The 20,519-nt window shown below is 45.6% G+C and overlaps 1 protein-coding gene across 1 annotated transcript in view; it reads left to right on the forward strand.

Annotated features, from left to right (window-relative positions):
- Positions 1-20,519, forward strand: part of LOC134970177 (5-hydroxytryptamine receptor 3A-like) — a 54,927-nt gene that overhangs the window by 24,168 nt on the left and 10,240 nt on the right. The window contains exons 5-7 of the mRNA XM_063946196.1: positions 3,505-3,677; positions 15,130-15,290; positions 19,415-19,622. Of these exons, the coding sequence (XP_063802266.1) occupies positions 3,505-3,677; positions 15,130-15,290; positions 19,415-19,622 (542 nt within the window). The remainder of the gene's footprint in view (positions 1-3,504; positions 3,678-15,129; positions 15,291-19,414; positions 19,623-20,519) is intronic.

Here is a 20,519-nt window from a genome sequence, read left to right on the forward strand (position 1 = left end):
TCTGTTTAATGTAGAGATGAGCGGGTTCGGTTCCTCGGAATCTGAACCCCCCCCGAACTTCACCCATTTTACACGGTTCCGAGCAGACTTGGATCCTCCCGCCTTGCTCGGTTAACCCGAGCGCGCCCGAACGTCATCATCCCGCTGTCGGATTCTCGCGAGATTCTTATTCTATATAAGGAGCCGCGCGTCGCCGCCATTTTCACTCGTGCATTGGAGATAATAGGGAGAGTACGTGCAGCGTTCTCTCAGTTGTGTTCAGTGTGCTGCAAATATCTGTGCTCAGTGTGCTGCAAATATCTGTGCTCAGTGTGCTGCAAATATCTGTGCTCAGTGTGCGTTATTGTGGGGACTGGGGACCACCAGTATTATATAGTAGGAGTACAGTGCAGAGTTTTGCTGACCAGTGACCACCAGTATTATACGTTCTCTGCCTGAAAAACGCTCCGTATCTGTGCTGCATTGTAGTATATAGTAGGAGGACAGTGCAGAATTTTGCTGACCAGTGACCACCAGTATTATATCAGTACGGTACAGTAGTCCACTGCTCTACCTACCTCTGTGTCGCCAAGTATACTATCCATCCATACCTGTGGTGCATTTAAGTTTTGTGCAGTATATATAGTAGGAGGACAGTGCATAATTTTGCTGACCACCAGTATATAATATATAGCAGTATGGTACAGTAGGCCACTGCTCTACCTACCTCTGTGTCGTCAAGTATACTATCCATCCATACCTGTGGTGCATTTTAGTTGTTGTGCGCAGTATATATAGTAGGAGGACAGTGCATAATTTTGCTGACCACCAGTATATAATATATAGTAGTACGGTACAGTAGTCCACTGCTCTACCTCTGTGTCGTCAAGTATACTACAAAAGTTCATTAAATGACCCAAAAATCAAAATTAAAAGCGTCTGATGAGAAGCGTAAACTTGCCAATATGCCATTTACGACACGGAGTGGCAAGGAACGGCTGAGGCCCAGGCTTATGTTCATGGCTAGTGGTTCAGATTCACATGAGAATGGAAGCACTCATCCTCTCGCTAGAAAACTGCAGTGCCACTCCTAGATGGGCCAGGTGTTTGTGTCGGCCACTTGTGTCGCTTAGCTTAGCCATCCAGCGACCTTGGTGCACCTCTTTTTTTCTTTGCATCGTGTGCTGTTTGGGGACTATTTTTTAAATCTGCCATCCTATCTGACACTGCAGTGCCACTCCTAGATGGGCCAGGTGTTTGTGTCAGCCACTTGGGTCGCTTAGCTTAGTCACACAGCTACCTCATTGCACCTCTTTTTTTCTTTGCATCAAGTGCTGTTTGGGGACTATTTTTTCAAATCTGCCATCCTGTCTGACACTGCAGTGCCACTCCTAGATGGGCCAGGTGTTTGTGTTGGCCACTTGTGTCGCTTAGCTTAGCCATCCAGCGACCTTGGTGCACCTCTTTTTTTTCTTTGAATCATGTGCTATTTGGGGACTATTTTTTAAATCTGCCATCCTGTCTGACACTGCAGTGCCACTCCTAGATGGGCCAGGTGTTTGTGTCGGCCACTTGTGTTGCTTAGCTTAGCCATCCAGCGACCTTGGTGCACCTCTTTTTTTCTTTGCATCATGTGCTGTTTGGGGAATATTTTTTATATCTGCCATCCTGTCTGATACTGCAGTGCCACTCCTAGATGGGCCAGGTGTTTGTGTCGGCCACTTGTGTTGCTTAGCTTAGCCATCCAGCGACCTTGGTGCACCTCTTTTTTTCTTTGCATCATGTGCTGTTTGGGGAATATTTTTTATATCTGCCATCCTGTCTGATACTGCAGTGCCACTCCTAGATGGGCCAGGTGTTTGTGTCGGCCACTTGGGTCGCTTAGCTTAGTCATCCAGCGACCTCGGTGCAAATTTTAGGACTAAAAATAATATTGTGAGGTGTTCAGAATAGACTGCAAATGAGTGGAAATTATGGTTATTGAGGTTAATAATACTATGGGATCAAAATGACCCCCAAATTCTATGATTTAAGCTGTTTTTGAGGGTTTTTTTGTAAAAAAACACCCGAATCCAAAACACTACCGAATCCGACAAAAAATTTTCAGGGAGGTTTTGCCAAAACGCGTCCGAATCCAAAACACGGCCGCGGAACCGAATCCAAAACCAAAACACAAAACCCGAAAAATGTCTGGTGCACATCACTAGTTTAATCATATATGTAGAAATGTGTACCCTCGTGGGCACTGGGCACGCTTTGCTTTCCACACTTCATTCAAGGGGGCTCGCTTCGTTCACCACAAAGTTACTAAAGGTAATAGATGGTGACATGGATAGTAAATTAAGCAATGATTGAAAACAAAAATTGTGTCGACCATATGTGTGTCAACCATTGTCATATCGACCTTTTGAACCTATCCACCTTTTGACCTTGTGAACATTTTGTACTTGTTGACCTTTTGACCTTGTGGACATTTTGTACTTGTTGACCTATTGTCTGTCGATCTATCGTCTGCCACCCTAATACTTTATGCACTGGCATCATTGTTTTCAGAGCAGAGAGCGTCCGTATGGTATGTGACTAACGGAAGATGCCAGAGAGGGACGAGGGGACAGGTTGGCCAGCAGTCAGACAGCTCCTTAGGTTGCCCTAAACAGGTGCTGCTGGGGTAAATAAAGTGCTGACATTTTTTATTAGGTAAATGAAACTTCCTTTTAATAAATAAAAATACTTTGTTCGCTGTTGTGTATCTGACGGCATCATCCTATGTGTACACTGTACACAACATAAAAATGATTGATTATTTTATTAGGTTGCGTACAAACATGGGAATGCTATTTCCACTAACGCATACAACCAAATGCTTGTGCGTCCTATGGTTCCGTCAGGTGCACATATACTCACTGGCATGCAGGCGCTGTCTGGCAACTCTCAGCCTGTGGGGTAGACTCAAGCAAGCGGCCCAGCTTTTTACAGGGAATCTGAAGTCAGGTTTCCCTGGAACACTTAAATTGCATGGGCTGGGGAAGGGGGAGTCAGATGGCACCCTGCCCCCCTGCCCAGTCAGCCCATGCTGGCATGCCTGGAGTACTTCTTGTGTAAGTACTATCATGTTTGAGACAGAAGTGTATTTTTCCTGTGCACGTATTTTCCTACATATGCCGAAGGTGCATGTGTGTCTGGTTTAACACGTGCCCGATCAAGGTAATCACCTTTCATGGAGGCCATGCCCCCTTTACGAGCGTGTCTATGGCACCACATGCAGGTGGACTTTTAAGCTCACCATTTATCACTGACCCCAGTGACACCCCAGGCTAACATTTATAATGTACATGCCTTAGAATGACAGGTAGAAGCTACACTTGCTCACTTTTTAGAAGGCTTGATACATCTCTCCCTGTGTCGTGTATCAAGAAACATTTTTAAAATAAACTATACCCATTACCTGCCTATCCCCAAACCCCACATTAGGTTTTCCATAGAGTGTTTACTATCTGACAGCGTTCTGTATTTTTCCTTATCCAGGACAGAAACTGGCAACAGCATTCCACTCCTTCAGTACTTGACAATTACGAGTTTTGGGAGAATCATTAATGCAATGCCACTACAGATTGTTAGTTCTTGTGATATGAACATCTTCAAGTTCCCCTTTGATATCCAGACCTGCACTTTGAGCTTTGGTTCCTATGTTTTTTCAGGTATTTTAATTGTATAAGTACACAGGCATGCCACATAAGACAAACACTGAGCTTTAATTGGGTATGCACACACAAAAAGCCGGAGACTCAAAACTCATATATATGGGGCTAGGTAATTACATCATTTCTAGAACGTAACGTTTATTCATATTATGTCAATATAATGAGGTGTACAAATTACAAACAAATAGAAATACCCCAAATGTATTAAACCAGGTCTAAGGCCCTCATTCAGCATGGAACGCATTTGTAAAGCTGTTTGCAGGCAGCAATCCATAGTAATTCAAATGCTGTAGAAGTTGTTAAAAACCTCCTTGCTGCATTTGCAATCCCAACACTGCAAGCGCGTCACAGCCTGGGGTCAACACTGCGACCAATGGTTGCGATGTTCCTTGCAAACTGCCAGCTGAGTAAGCCTCAGCTTACTCAAGCTGGCTGTCGCAGGGGACCTTGCGAGGCCAAGAAATCTGCATCAGAGATGAAGACCTTGGCCTCACCACTCCCGGAAAGCGTGGAGATATACTGTACCCCCTTTTCCAGACACACTAGCCGTCTCCGCCCCCAAACGCCTCTGCCTATCAGTCAGGCAGAGGCTGTTGTTAAATTGCGAGCCACGAGCAGGACCTGCTCTGCTGATGCGCAGAACTGTCCCTGCGCTGTTTCCCGATAGTAGGGAACTGCACAGGGGATTGCTTGAGTGGTCAGTGCTGAATTAGCCCCTAAGTATTTGCATATATGGCTATTTTACACACAGTAAAAGTACTAGCTACTGTCTTGCACCTGCTTAGAACTGTAGGTCAGCTCTTGCTGTGTACTTCCAGTGGGACACTTTGATGAAGAAGTGCATTTGTTAGCCCTCTACGCTCATTGTAAAATAAAGCCTTAAACAAACAAAGGAGCCACATGTAATAACAACTCAGTGTCCCATCTCTTGTATGATTAGTTTAAGCCATAAGGTGTCTATTTACTAAGCCTTGGATGGAGGTAAAGTGGCTGGAGATAAAATACCAGTTTTCAAACCCAGCCTGTGACATGGCAGTTAGGAGCTGATTGGCTGGTACATTGGGCCAGATGCATCATCGCTTGGAAAGTGATAAAATGGAGAGTGGAAAAGTACCAGCCAATCAGCTCCTAACTGACATTTTTCAAACACAGCCTGTGACATGGGAGTTAGGAGCTGATTGGCTGGTGCTTTTTCACCCTCTATTTTATCACTCTCCAAGCGATGATACATCTAGCCCCTGATCTCCGTCCACTATATCTCCATCTAAGGCTTAGTAAAAAGACCCCTAAACTGCAAAGGATTTTTTTTTTTTAAAGAAACAAATGTCGCTTTGTAAAATGAGTGGTTCTGACGTGATTGCAAGTTTGACTTTAATATTACCAGTTATTTATATAGCGCACACATATTCCGCAGTGCATCACAGGGAATATTTAGCCATTCACATAAGTCCCAGCCCCAGTGGAGTCTCTACCACATACACACTAGAGTTAATTTAGTTTGGAGCCAATTAACCTACCAGTATATTTCTTTTTCGGGATTCATAGGGCTCCACAGGGAGAACATCGGAGTTGTAGGTGGTGGATGAGAGTCCTGGCACCAAACAGTTAAGCTTTCTGGCTTCCCAGAATGCTCGACTCCTCTCAGCTATAACCCCGCCTCCATGCTCAGGCAGGTCAGTTTTTTGTTGGTGCCAGTTGGAAGCTGGGATGCACCTTTAGAGGGGCTGCTATAGCAAAAGTTTTTGTTCCTTTTTCTCCTGAGCTTGTCAGCGCTGTAAGTTTGCAGACTTCTGTGCTACAGCTCCCTCACCCCCGAAACTCACACACGGCCAATGCCAAGACGGGTACTTGCGGCGGGGCCGCACACCGTGTCTAGCACCGCTCACTGTGGGGACTCCAGGACTGCATGGCTGGCATATGGGGGCAGGTAAGAAGGTCCAATCTTAAAGGACCCACATTTAAATCGTGGTCCGCCGCGTGTCCCGGGAGACGGACCGCGGCGCTGGCATGGACACTGGCTTCAGTCAGGGATTCCATTAGACCACCAGAGCATATAAGGCACAGGTTTTAGTGTATATACTAAATGTATAAAGGCCTTTAGTACCTTGGGTGGAAGACCAGCAAGGGGAGGCGGCACTTAACCTGTAGCCCCTCCCCCAGCTTTGGGTGTCAGTCTACTGCAGATTTCCCACCCTTGAGCTGTAAACAACACTCTCTCTTTCCCTCAGAGACCAGGGAAGCCATCTTCAGCATGCAGCAAGCACAGTCTCCAGGAACGCTGTGCTCAGCCTCCTTGTAAAAATGTCTCCAAGGAGTCAGGTTTTTACAAATACTTATATCCTACCTGCTTTCAAAAACAGGCTGAGTAGTTGCTTCAAGTGCTCATTGCAGTTATATTGTTGTGTATTTAGCTGCTAAGTATATGACTTGTGCCAGTTATGCTGTCTGATTTATCTTTTTTTTCTACTAATATCTATCTATCTATCTATCTATCTATCTATCTATCTATCTATCTATCTATCTATCTATCTATATAGCTATATAGCTATAACTTTTCTTTATACCCTGTGAGACAGTTGCTTTCAGGGTTATTCTGAGCAGCAGCTAAATTGCGGACTTTTGTCACACACTACACTATACTATACAGTTACTGTTGCCATGAAAGTGTGTGAATGCGACACAAATATTACAGTTATGTCTAACAAGGCAAAAGGTTGCAAACAGTCAGAAACCCATTATTGCTTTCACGTACAATGTGCTGTGTGGGGTTATCTGCACAAGATGTTGTACAAAATGGGATATGTGTTAATTGTTATACACCTCCTAGTCAGTCAACATCTCCTGTAACTACACAGGAACCTTCCTGGGCTTCCTTTACACAATTATTGGGTACTCTGGTGGATAGACTTACACCTGCCATGGGCGCCCCCTATGCCAGTACCAGCCCCAGATAAATCCACCCTGAGTGGAAACTCTGGCGAGTTCAGTTCAAAGTCTGGCACAGACATCTGTAGTTTTACAAAAGATGCTGCCAGGGAACAAACAACATTCTAGATTTACTAGAAATACTACATCTTCCTCTCAGTCCACTGTTATATCAATGAGTCATCTGAGGAGGAGGGTGAAAAGAATATTCTCTCTGTCATGGATTCATGTGTACCAGTGGATGATGTTTCTATTACTGTAGATGTACCAGCATTAATAGATGCAATCAAACAAATCCTTCAGCTAGCTGTGGATGAACCTGCAGCTGTTACTAAGAAAACTGATGTATTTAAAGGACAGAAAATAATCAAATCAGAATTTCTACATTCTAACCATCTGATGGAAAATAGACAGGAACCTTGGAAAACCACCGACAAAAAGTTTCCTCTGTCTAAGCGTCTCCTCTCATATCACATGTTTGGTAAAGACATCTACTTACCTGTCACTACCTTTAAAGAAACCCACAGATAGACGCATTGAAAATTGCCTCAAGTCTATCTTTTCACTAACGGGTGCTGTAAATAGGCCTACAATAGAAGCCTCATGGGCAGCAAAAGCTATTGAATCTTGGTTGCAGGCAATAGAGGAGGAACTGCCTCTAGTTATATCAGAAGAGTGCAGAATATAGTTGAATTGTATCAAGAAAGCGACTTCTTACATTGGGGAAGCACTATATGATGCTGGTGTGTTGACAGCAAAAGCGTCGGCAACATTAGTGCTTGCAAGATGCATTATTTGGTTACGCTCTTGGAAAGTGGATTTAGACTCCAAGAAAACTTTGGAAGTACTACCCTTCATGGGAGATGTTCTGTTTGGAGAAGAACTAAACAAAATAGCAGCATCCTTAGCCAGTGCCGGCAACAGAAACCTTGGGGCCGGGTACACTGATTTCTTATGAGCCCCATCCCCAAGCCCACTACCCTCGACCCCCACATCCACATATCCTTTCCCTGTGTGTGCCAATACATGTAACACCTAAGTACCAAATGTTAATTTTACACCACAGACCGGGTAGAAGCAGGACAAATAACAGGTGCAAATTCACGAGCCATGTGGCATTCACTTACACTTTGGGGCAGATTCAATTAACCATGGCTGTAGCATGGCTGCAGCTCCCGGTTTTGACGCCTGAAGCTGTTCAATTACTTGCCAATTTCCACGTGCTGTAAGCCCACAGTTCACGCATGTTAACTCATAGCTCCTTGTTAAAGCCCCCAGAGCTATGGAATTACCCTGTGTCGTGGGCTCACTACACGGGGTAGCTTCAGTAACTGAATAGCTCACAGCAGAGCTGCAGCCACGCATTAAGTCCCATTGCGAATAGAATCTGACGCTCTATTAAACATATCCCTAGGGCTGTACCACTGAATATGAAGCAGCTGCCTTCTCTTCCTACTGCATAAAGAAAGGGAGAGAGAGAGGGGGAAAGAGAGAGGGTAGAGAAAGAAGGGGGGGAGTGAGGGAGGGAGGAGAAAGGGAGGAGAGTACAGAAAGAGGGGGAAAGGGTGTGAGTGAGAGAGAAAAGAGAGGGAAGAGAGAGAGAAGGTGAGGGGACAGAGAGTGGGAGAGAGGAAAGACAGGGAGAGAGAGAGAAGAGAGTGTAGAGAAAGAAGGGAGAGAGAAGGACTGAGTAAGAGAGGGAAGAGTGAGAGAGGAAGGGTAGGGGACAGAAATTGGGGAGGGAAGAGAGAGAGAGAGAGGGAGAGAGCAAAAAGGGAGGGAGCGGAGGAAGGGGGAGGGAGAGAGGAGAGAGACGAAAGAGAAAGGAAGTGAGGGCGGGATGTACAAAAGGGAAAATGTGGTAAAACCCCCATTTTTGGGGGTTTTACCACATTTTCATATGTACTAACCCCCAGCCGCCGTGTTTTTGTTCCTGAGGGTATGATGGCGATACCCTATAGAAGCATATCGGCTTCTTGCCACCACATCCCGCAACCATGCTGACGCTGCCCCCCCTGCCCCCGGCATATCTCAGTCCAGGCAGCCCTGGTCTCGGAAGCTAAACTCCTCCTTCCCCTAGCACCACAGCCGGAGGTCCTTCTGGCTGCAGGGAGGAGACGCCTGGGACAGCCTTCTGCCTGCTTCACGGCCAGGGAGGGGAGGGAGAGCCCAGGGAGGTGACGGAGACCCCCCCCCCCCACACCACCTCACAGGTATAGCGGGGGGCCTCCGTCACCGCATCGCGATGTTAATTGCAAACGTTAATACAAATGCAATTAGCATCGCTGCGGTGGGCGGCGATGTATTTTAATACATTCTGCCCTGAAAGAGAAGAAAGGGAGGGAAGAGAGGGGGAGAAAGAGGGTGGAGAGAGAGGGAGGGAGTGTGAGAGAGGAAAGGAGTGGAGAGAGGGAGAGGGGACAGAGAGAAAGTGAGGGACTTAGACAGGAGGGAGAAGGAGTAAGAGAGGAAAGGGAGGGGGAGAGGGGGTGAGAGAGAAAAGGGAAGGAAGAGACACAGAGAGAGGGAGTGAGAGAGATGAAAGGGAGGGGAGAGAGGGGGAGGAATAGAGGGAAAGAGAGGGGGGAGAGAGGATAGGGAGAGGAGAGAGGGGTGGAAGTCGCAGAGAGAGAAGGAGAGAGGAGAGGGAGAGAAAAAAGTGCCCAGGTTGGAATGGCATTTAAACTAAAAATACACTTACCACACTGATCATCTTCACTGAGTCAGTGTGAACTTCATGTAGTCCGTGTCTGCAGTGCTGCTGTGTATGCTGCTGCTGTCTCCAGGGTGGGGAGGTCATCTGCATTGCAGCAGATGATGGTGCTTTCTGTCAAGCTGGCGTCCGACCCGTATGTTGATCCCGCACAGATCTCTTGTTCCTGCTCCTTATAGGTGGTGGCTCTACTTTGATGATGAGGGCGACGATCTGGCGCTATCTCCATGTCTATGGCTGGTAGACTGTTCCGCCGCCTCCCCTTGTCTCTATGGTAGGGAGTGGGCGCTCCGGCTGCTGCAGCCGTGAACTCGGTGGTGAGCGGGAGGTGTAGCTGGCCTCTGTCTGTGGTAGCAGGTAGGCACTGGAACAAGATAGGCAGGCTGGCTGGCGTGGTGTAGCTTCACGAGTAGTGGCGCCGCCGTGACTTCTTTGATGACTACTGCTGCGCTGAGGCAGCAGATTGCTTGTGCTTGGTATTGCGCCGGAAGGCGCAATCTATAGTTGAAATCATGTGGCTGGCATTGGGGCCCCTCTGAACCTTGGGGCCCGGTACAGGTGTACCCTTTGTACACCTGTGCCGGGCCTGTCCTTAGGGCTGCCAAAACAGCTTTTCCCCCTTCAGCTTCTACACTATGGCCTAAAAGATCAAAATTTTGTACCTTTCGCCCACAAGGAAAAACAAAAGGACAAGCGTTTCCTAGGTAATCAAATGCCTCAAAGTCTACTAAGCCCAAGACTAAGCAGCCATAGGCAGCAAGACAACTCCCATCAAAACCTGATAAACCCACAGCCTGATGGGGCGGGCCTCCCCCTGGGGGACCTCAGGGTGGGAAGATGACTTCTTCACTTCGCACAAGCCTGAAACAAGACCACTTCAGACACTTGGGTGCAAGAGGTAGTCTCTCATGGGTACGCCATCTCTTTCAAAAGACGTCCCCCTCAGCAGTATTTTAGCACGAGCCTTCCATCAGACACAGAAAAGTCTCGAATACTACAGAAAGTGGTTCAATCACTCCTCCAGTCAGGAGTAATAGTGCCAATTCCTCAGGCTCAAAAAGGAAGAGGCTATTATTCGGCCTTGTTCCTTATACCAAAGCCAAATGGGACATACAGACCTATTCTCAATCTCAAATCTCTCAACAGATTTGTGAAAGTTTCCAAGTTTCGCATGGAAACCCTATGCTCCATAGTTCTAGCAGTGGAGGCGGGAGATTTCATGGTGTCATTGGACATACAAGTTGCATATCTGCTTATACCTATTGCACTGTCACGTCAACAATACCTGAGGTTTGCTATCCTAAACCAACACTATCAGTTCCAGGTGGTGCCATTTGGCCTGGCTACAGCGCCCAGAATGTTTACAAAAGTCATGGCAGTCATGGCGGCACACCTGCATCATCAGAGAATCTGTATACTTCCTTATCTGGACAACATACTGCTCCTGGCCAGTTCAGAGGAGGTATTGCACAGCAAATTACAAACAACGATGGCCTTCCTACAAAGTCATGGTTGGCTTATCAACTGCAAAAAGTCCTCACTCATACCGTCCCAAAGGATGGTACATCTGGGAGCCCTGCTAGACTCTCAAAATCAATGACTCTTTCTACCAATGAACAAAATATCAAAATTATGGGACAAAATACAGTGGTTCTTTCACCATCCTCAGGTGTCAATTCACTTAGCCATGAAAGTCCTCGGTCTGATGGTATTTACATTCAACATGGTAGAATTTGCCCAATTTAACTCTTTACAAAGGTTGATTATAGCCAAATGGAATGGCCAGACTCATCAGATCAAACGGCAGATAATAACTCTGACTCCGGAGATTACCCTATCATTAACTTGGTGGCTCCACAGCAATTACCTAGATAGGGGTCACCCCTTCTGGATCCCGAATTGGGTTCTTCTCACTACAGATGCCAGCCTTCACGGTTGGGGAGCTGTAACCGAGCAACTCTCATTTCAAGGGAGAGGGAGCCTGGCAGAGTCTCACTTACCAATCAATGTATTGGAACTGAGGGCAGTATACAAAGCATTGACACTGGCATGCAGCATTCTCCAAGGCAGGACTGTGCAAATTCAATCCGACAACACTACAATAGTGGCATATATCAATCACCAAGGCGCCACTCGCAGCAAAAGGGCAATGCAAGAGGTAGCCAAAACATTAAAGTGGGCCGAAAGTTATCTTCCGGCCATATAAGCAGTGTTCATACCAGGCCTCCTCAACTAGGAAGCAGACTTCCTTAGTCATCAGGATGTGCCCATGAGCAAATGGGTGGAGAACCCAGAAGTGTTCCAACTACTAGTGGACAGGTGGGACAGGCCAGACGTGAATCTGATGGCATCATGTCACAACCACAAGGTCCCAGTATATGGATCCAGATCACGGTATCCGCAAACAGCATTTGTGGATGCTCTAGCAGTACAAGGACTTTTGATCTACCATACAGATTTCCCCCAATATCCCTTCTGCTGAGGGTAATAAGGAAATTCAAACAAGAAGGAGAAAACCTTATTCTGATAACCCCAGCATGGCCCAGATGGCACTGGTTCTCCAATCTACAGAGCCTTTCAGAAGAGCAACCCCTTCAACTTCCTCAGCTACAGGACCTTTTATTTCAAGGGCCAAGTCTACATCCGGACATGAACCATCTGTCTTTGACGGCGTGGCTTTTGAATCATCCATTTTAAGAGCAAAAGGATTTTCAACTTCTGTAATTCAAATGATGCTTAAGGCACGCAAGCCTGCTTCAGCACATATATATTATAGAGTATGGCATACCTATTTCACATGGTGCGCTTCTAAGCGCTACGATACAACTGTATTTAAAGTATCAAGAATACTGGCTTTTCTTCATAGAGGATTGAATCTAGGTTTATGCATTGCTTCTCTGAAAGTACACATTTTTGCCCTATCAGTATGGTTTTAGAGAAAAATTGCTACACTACCGGAAATATGTACTTTTTTTCAAGGGGGCATACGTGTACAACCTCCATATGTACCCCCAGTAGCTCCATGGGATCTTTCTGTAGTATTGGAGGCACTTCAAGGTCCCCCTTGTGAACCCTTTGAGTCAGTGGACCTCAAAAGGCTGATGGCTAAGACAATATTTTTGCTGGCTATTGCTTCTGCCAGGAGAATGTCAGACTTAGAAGCTCTCTCCTGTCATCCACCTTTCCTGATTTTTCATTATAACAGGGCTGTTCTACACTTCCTGAAGTGGTCTCTAGGTTTCACCTTAATCAGGAAATTATAGTGCTGCCATTTGTCTCACCAGATCTTTTAGTAAAAGAACGGTCTTTGGAGGTAGTACGTGCCTTATGTATCTACATACTGTAGACCGAACCAGTTCTGTCAGGAGAGCCGACTCTCTATTCATACTTTATGGATTTCACAAGCGTGGCTGGCCAGCTAACAAACAGATGCCGGCCAGGTGGATTAGAAAGGTTATTGCACAAGCATTCAATCAAGCTGATTTGCCTGTCCCAATGTCAATTTCTTCCCATTCTACTAGTTGTGCAGGTCCCCCATGGGCGGCACATCATGGGGCATCTCCTGAGCAATTATGTAAGGCTGCTATGTGTTCTTCATTACACCCATTTCTAAAATTCTACTCATTTGATACCTTTGCATCCCAGGATGCTTTCTTTGGATGAAGGATTCTGTTACCCTCCCAGGTGCCTTCCCCTCTCTTAAAAATACTGCTATAGGACATCCCCGCGGTTCTCCCTGTGGAGCCCTATGAATCCTGAAGAAGAAAACAAGAGTTATGGTAGACTTACCTTTGTCAAGTTTCTTTCTTCAAGGTTCATAGGGTCCACAGGGCGCCCACCCTGATGCACCTCACTTCTCTGGGTTTTTGTGGCATTAGTCACTGGTTCTTTTCTCCTGTCTGTGAGAATGTGTTCTTATGTGTACAATATTTTTCTTCTCTGCTATCTACTTCCATCTTTGGGCTTGTTAACAAAACTAATCTGACTGAGCATGGAGGTGGGGCTATAGGGGAGAGGAGCCGAGCATTCCGGGAAGCCAAAAAGCTTAACTGTATGGTGCCCAGACTCTCATCCACCACCTACAACCCTGATGTTCTCCTTGTGGACCCTATGAACCTCGAAGAAAGAGGGCTAACCAAGGTAAGTCTACCATAACTCTTTTTGGATTGAGGGAGTAAACTCATTACATTATCCATGCTGCCCAATGTGACATTTATATTTTTGCACAGTGCATCTCTTGACATGTTTCCTTTCTGTACACATACATGTATTTCTAATTTGTGAGAGCCATGTACTCAAAGCAGAGAGCTGGTTCTCTCCTTGACGTACTAAGGGTAAATATGTACATTTGCAGCATACATCGGCAACAATCCACCTATGTATGCCAAAGATCCATGCTTGTGCAGACCAATGATGTACTGTATTTTACAATCTGATATCCTACTATTTGTTTAACAGGGCACTGCACCTGTATATGGAAAAGTGTCTCAGCAGTTCCATATGACTAATGAGCATTACAAGGCCAGCCACTGGACCCCACCCCATCATTGACAATCACTGTGTCCAGGTACAGTAAGGTCCCATTGGCTGTTTACCCGGACCCAGGTTCAGGGGCATCACTGGAGTCAGTGACACTCAGGGGCAGATTTATTAAGTTTGGTGAAGTGATAAAGTGGAAGGTGATAAAGGACCAGCCAATCAGATCCTAACTGACATGTTAGAGGTTGGGTTTAAAAAATGACAGGAGCTGACTGGCTGGTCCTTTATCACCTTCCACTTTATCACTTCACTAGGCTTAATAAATCTGCCCCTCAGTGTGATGAAAAGGCCCCCCGCACGGGCTAAATGCGGAAAGGGGGAGTGACCTCTTGGGAAGGGGGAATGGCCTCACAGCCCAAACCCATTTTCATCACTCCAGGGGCATGCCCAGGATGCCCAGAGTTGCCGGGCTGCCACTGGAGACTTTTCCGTCTGTACTGCCAGCTCCTTCACTGTGACGGGAGCTGAGTGTTTCATGTAATGTCACTCGTCTCCTGTCACTCAGGAGGAGTCTACATTTTGGCATCACCCAGGTGCGGCCTGCGCCCCTCTAGTGATGCCACTGCTCAGGTCATCATCTTGATAGTTATGCCACTGCCTTGTTCCCTTTTACCTCTATGTATATATCGTATTCCAGATTTTTTACTTTAAAGAAGAAGGAAGGAATGGGGTTTATTTGGGAGCTGATTCAGAGTTGAAGGCAAGTGTGACGTAATTGTTCCCACACTGTGTACACTGGTAACAGCGTATATTCAAAATGACATGTGGAGATGTATGCATCTGTGCAGTTAGACCTTCTCTATCCATGCGCTGAGTTTCATAGCTGTCATCATCATCATCATCATCATCATCAGTGTGCATTATCATTGGTGCAAAAGTTCCACCTGAAAAAGGGAGTAATTACTTCCATGCAGTACAACTGCATTGCCGTAATCCCATATGCTCTGCTGAAGAGCATGTGCAGTGCAAAAACACACAAGATGTGTCGGCACAACCAATCTGCACTGCACTCTGCAGCTGCCCCATTAGAGGAATCCTCTGGCAGCGCAGCAGGGTTACATCGGGGGTCTACTATGGTATGCAGGCGCTCGGGATCCCAGCACCAAAAGGGAAAATAGTTGTCGGTATGTCGGCTGTTGGGATTCCGACGGCGGCATGCTGGGCGCCGAGATCCCGATAGCCGGCATTTCAAATGCCACCCTTGCATCGTAGATGACGATAGCAGCCAGGAAAGAGGATATTTATCCATGCTTGTGTTGTGTTCTTTCACAGTTGAGGACATCATCATGTTATCAAATTCCAATTCCAGCCAGGTCCGTAAGAACACGCAGGAAATTTTCGCCAGTAAAGGAGACTGGTCATTGTTGAACATCACTGTGAAGGACGATAATTTCACAAGTGAAGGTGTAGAGCACAGTCAGGTTATCTACAAGGTAAGAGGAGGAATAAATGTGTTATCAGAGAGGCTACTAGCTTCAGATACTGGATCAATGGCATGGGACCTGATTCGGAATATGCACAAATCCGATGGCTTGGGTTCTGTACAGACAGTTACATCACTGGGGTTGGTGTCATTCAGTGTTCCAAAAAGACCCTAAAAGGGGGCATGGGGAAGGGGATGTGGTCCCCCTTTTTTCATCACTCTGGGATGCCCAGAACTCCCTGAGATGCTGGGCGTTCCCCCAGAGACTCTCCCTGCATTGTCGGCTCATCCCCAGTGATTCAAGCCAGTGATTCATGCCCGGTCACTGAGGGGGAGCCGGCATGTTGATGTCACCCCCTCATATGGTGACTCGCAGTGAGACTTTGCACTCTCCCAGTGACACCACTTATACCACACATTAATACCACCAGTTCACATGATTATGCCACAAACTGATGCCCACTGTCTCCTCACTGGCAGCTGGCACTGATGAGATCACACTGCTGGGAGAGATCTTGTGGTCTTTTGGCAGCTGCTCACTTGTGCTGAAGTGGCAGAGAGTGCACAGAAGAGCTCCTAGCAGATGTGACCTCTGCCAGCGGCGGTGCTACAGTCAGTGTATTTTTCTGCATTGTGAAAATGACACTAGCTCCGCTGCTAAGAGGTCACATCTGCCGGCCCCTCCTGCTGTCAATGTGTGCTGAGTGACATGGGGACATGCATGCTGGATGCAGTCACATATTTTGAACTGTTGGGGCTCATGTGCAGCATACACCCCTCCCCCTCCTTTCCTGTAATAGTGTGAATGTGCCTCCTGCTCATTGTCATGGCCAGATTAAGGGCCACTTTTGTCTTGGGCTGAAAATTAACAAGGCCCTATTGTGAAAAGCAGAGGAGCTGTGGCCAGTTCTTGCGATGCCGATCCCGCTGGACCGTGCATCGGCATCACAAGCTTATACACACGGTGCGATATGCACTATGTTTCCGTGCGATATGGACTATATATGGACTATATAGTCCATATCCCACAGGAAATTGCAACGTGTGTATGCGGCTTAAGAGTCTGTGTACTAAGCCTTGGAGAGTGGTAAAGTGGAGAGAGATAAGGTACCAGCCAATCAGCTCCTAGCTGCCATGTTACAGGTTGTTTGAAAAATGACAGTTAGGAGCTGATTGGTTGGTAATTTATCTCTCTCCACTTTATCACTCTCCAAGGCTTAGTACATCTGCCCAGAGACAAAGTGGATGGAGATAAAGTACCAGTCAGCTCCTAAATGTCATTTTTCAAACACAGCCTGTAACATGGCAGGAGCTGATTGGCTTCTACTTTATCTCCGTCCACTTTATCTCTCTCTAAGGCTTAGAATATAGACCCACCCCTATATTTGTAGAAGTAGAAAACTTGCATCATTTTGTAAGGAAAATAGAAATACAATTTTGACATTTTACATGTGTTCAGCTTGAATTCTGGTTATCATCATGCTTTTCTGGCCTATTTAATGCTTAGTTGTAGGTTAATCTGGCCCAGAGCGGTGTGCTGGCTCCTATGCTTCTGCCATGGCGCTATCCTTCCAGTGCTAAATTCTGAAAGATGCACAGAAGAGAGCGCCATGTTTCTGAATACATCAGTAAAAAGATGGCACTGCAGATGAAGCATAGGGAACCACCACACTGCTAGGGAGGTAAGTGGTCTGTCCTGGGTGCCTGGTGTGTACTGCGTGCAAATTACAATATCATATGTATTCATCCTATAACCAATGCCCCTTCTCACCTCCAGTTACATTTATCACATAGCCAGTGCTGCATCCAGTTACATTTATCCTATAGTCAGTGCCTCCTCCATTTACATTTATCCTATAGTCAATGCCCCCTCCAGTTACATTTATCCTGTAGTCAGTGGCCCCCCCAGTTACATTTATCCTATAGTCAGTGCCCCCTCCAGTTACATTTATCCTATAGTCAGTGCCCCCTCCAGTTACATTAATCCTATGGCTAGTGCCCCCTCCAGTTACATTTATCCTATAGTCAGTGCCTCCTCCAGTTACATTTATCCTGTAGTCAGTGGCCCCCCCAGTTACATTTATCCTATAGTCAGTGCCCCCTCCAGTTACATTTATCCTATAGTCAGTGCCCCCTCCAGTTACATTAATCCTATGGCTAGTGCCCCCTCCAGTTACATTTATTCTATGGCTAGTGCCCCCTCCAGTTACATTTATCCTATAGTCACTGCCCCCTCCAGTTACATTTATCCTATAGTCACTGCCCCCTCCAGTTACATTTATCCTATGGCTAGTGCCCCCTCCAGTTACATTTATCCTATAGTCAGTGCCTCCTCCAGTTACATTTATCCTATAGTCAGTACCCCCTCCAGTTACATTTATCCTATAGTCAGTGGCCCCTCCAGTTACATTAATCCTATAGTCAGTGCCCCCTCCAGTTACATTTATTCTATGGCTAGTGCCCCCTCCATTTACATTTATCCTATAGTCAGTGCCCCCTCCAGTTACATTTATCCTATAGTCAGTGCCCCCTCCAGTTACATTTATCCTATGGCTAGTGCCCCCTCCATTTACATTTATCCTATAGTCAGTGCCCCCTCCAGTTACATTTATCCTATAGCCAGTGCCCCCTCCAGTTACATTTATCCTATGGCTAGTGCCCCCTCCATTTACATTTATCCTATGGCTAGTGCCCCCTCCATTTACATTTATCCTATAGCCAGCGCACCCTCCCCAGATATAGTTATCCTATAGCTAGCGCCCCCTCTCCCCCAGTTACATTTGTCTCATAACCAGTGCACAGGTGGATTTAGGGGTAAGGATGCCCCTAGGCACAACAGTAATGCCCCCCTACTTGCCTAATTTTATTATATTTATTGATTGCTTATAATAAGTCCTCATTTGATGATAGCCAATTTAAAAGAATCATTAAATAAAGCCACTAACTATGACATTATTTTTAATTATGCATACATATTTACTAAGTAGTATAGCTTACTAGGGCAGTATGTGCATGTCCTACCCATTTACTTCAGATACTGGCTTCAGGTATTTGTATAATTAGGATGTTGATGATGAGGATGTTGTTTTGGTAAGTCAGCCACCAGTGGCAGTAATGCTTGCTCGTGATAAAAAAAGGCAATTTTCCTGCCTGTGCATAAGTCCAAAAGAGCCACCTCTTGTGTGTAGAATTATTTATAGCCAAATCCTGACATTTGTGAAAGCATTTGTTCTATTTGTGAGGCCAAAGTTAGTAGCGGTAGAGACGTTAACCATCTAGGCACCTCCTCCCTGTTACATCATTTGGAGCAAGTTCAGGCAAATAATTTATCAAAATCTGAAAATATCCTGTAAAATAATACCAAGCAGTCCAGTATCAGCTACCAGCAGTTTGGACTAGCACATGCAATCTCCACCGCCAACACCCACATCATCAACCTCCTCATTAATGATCGGAGGTAGTCCTTCCAAAAAATGTGGAAAAACTGATGTTTATTTAAATTAATTACAAATTCTATGAGGAAGACCTATGCCACTAATTACAACAAGCAGAAACTTCTTCTATAATGGTGGCTACCAGCGGGAATATTGTGTGATGATTATGAGGAAATTGACAACAGTGAGGAAGGTGATGATGAGGATGATAATGAGTCTGACATGTTCCAAATGTGATGATGAATAACAATGTTAGCTGCCTTGAGCCTATTGGTAGCTTGTGTCGTGGTGTCCCAAACAAACCAAGCACTTCAGCCACAAAAGTGGCAGTCCCTGTCGCTGAAGTGCTTGCTTTGTTAAACTGTGCATGTTCTTTTTAATATACAACATAAGGGTGGCAAGGCCCAAGGACAATTTCATCTTCACCACTTGTGAACTAGATTTAGGAAAATAAACATGGTATTATCCCTCATACTTAGACTCTCTGGTTCATCTCATAAATGCATCTCCAAATATGTAAGTAGGTGTGGATCAGAGATAAGAGGGACTGTCCTAATCTTATGCTCGTGGGTCTTGATGGTCAGCCAGCTCAAACCGCCACAGGTGCTGGGTATGAATTTTGTATTTAATTAGTTGTTTTACTTTTGATTAAACATTTTGTGTTTGCTGAGTATTTTAAATATTCATTCTCATTCTCCAGATAACAATACAAAGATCCTCCATAGTTTACGTCATCAACCTGATCATCCCAGCATGCTTAATGGTTTTATTGGATCTTGCCAGTATGTTCATCCATATAGGAAATGAGGAGAGGCTTGGCTTCAAAATAACCGTTGTCTTGGGATTCTCTGTTCTCCTGCTGATCCTGAATGGCATACTCCCGAGTTCCGACAATCCCCCAGTCTTAGGTACAGTATGTGTCGTATTTTTACTATCCATTCTCAAAGCTTGGTAATTTGGGTAATTTAGATTGGGATGTTTCAAATGGAAAAATGCAGTAAATGCAGTAAATCCTATGATAATGGTTCACAGTAAATATCAGATACAGGTTTTAATGTGACTATGATGCGGCCACATTAATCAAGCTCTAGAAAACATAACAATCCAGAGCTTATGCGGGGTAGCTAACAACATCATTAGATGGCAATGGCTATTGCAGCCTATGGGCTTTTTTTTCCCAAAAATCCCTGAAGAGGGATTTGAAGGATCCCGCTCCATTACATGCAGCATTTTAGCCCCCAGGTCATAAACCCAGAAGTCTATGCTCTATATCGGATGAACTGTGCAGGCAAGAAGTTATTCATTCATACCGGTATGTTGCTAAATACAGAGGGAGATGGTGCAATATATTTATGATAAATAATACATCCCCCTTAATCTTCATTAAAAGGGAATTTCATATTAAAGATATTGTTCCATTAAACTATTGTCCATATCTTTTGTACCGGCCTGTACTACTTATCTCCCAACATTCACAATTATAATCCAATTGATTTGGATAGAATTATTATTAAGCATTCAGGTCCTTTTGGGGCGGCACATGAGGTGACATTCCAGCATGTGGGACCAAATTGTTACGAGCTGCCATGGCTCTCCTCCACTGGAGGTCCCAGTCATTGCTAGGTGACCGGGACGCTGTGTCACACTAGCCACACTGCCCGATGGTCACTGTGGTTGCTAAGCAGCCGGGACTCCAGGCGGCCAAGGTGGTCCCTGGTTCTGTCTATTGCCTAGCAGCCAGAATGCTGTAGTGTGTGCATTGGACTGTTTCAATGAGGGCTGCTGTTTGGGTGTTATCTCTGTTA

This window comes from Pseudophryne corroboree, chromosome 11 (genome assembly GCF_028390025.1).
Source record: "Pseudophryne corroboree isolate aPseCor3 chromosome 11, aPseCor3.hap2, whole genome shotgun sequence".
Taxonomy (NCBI): domain Eukaryota; kingdom Metazoa; phylum Chordata; class Amphibia; order Anura; family Myobatrachidae; genus Pseudophryne; species Pseudophryne corroboree.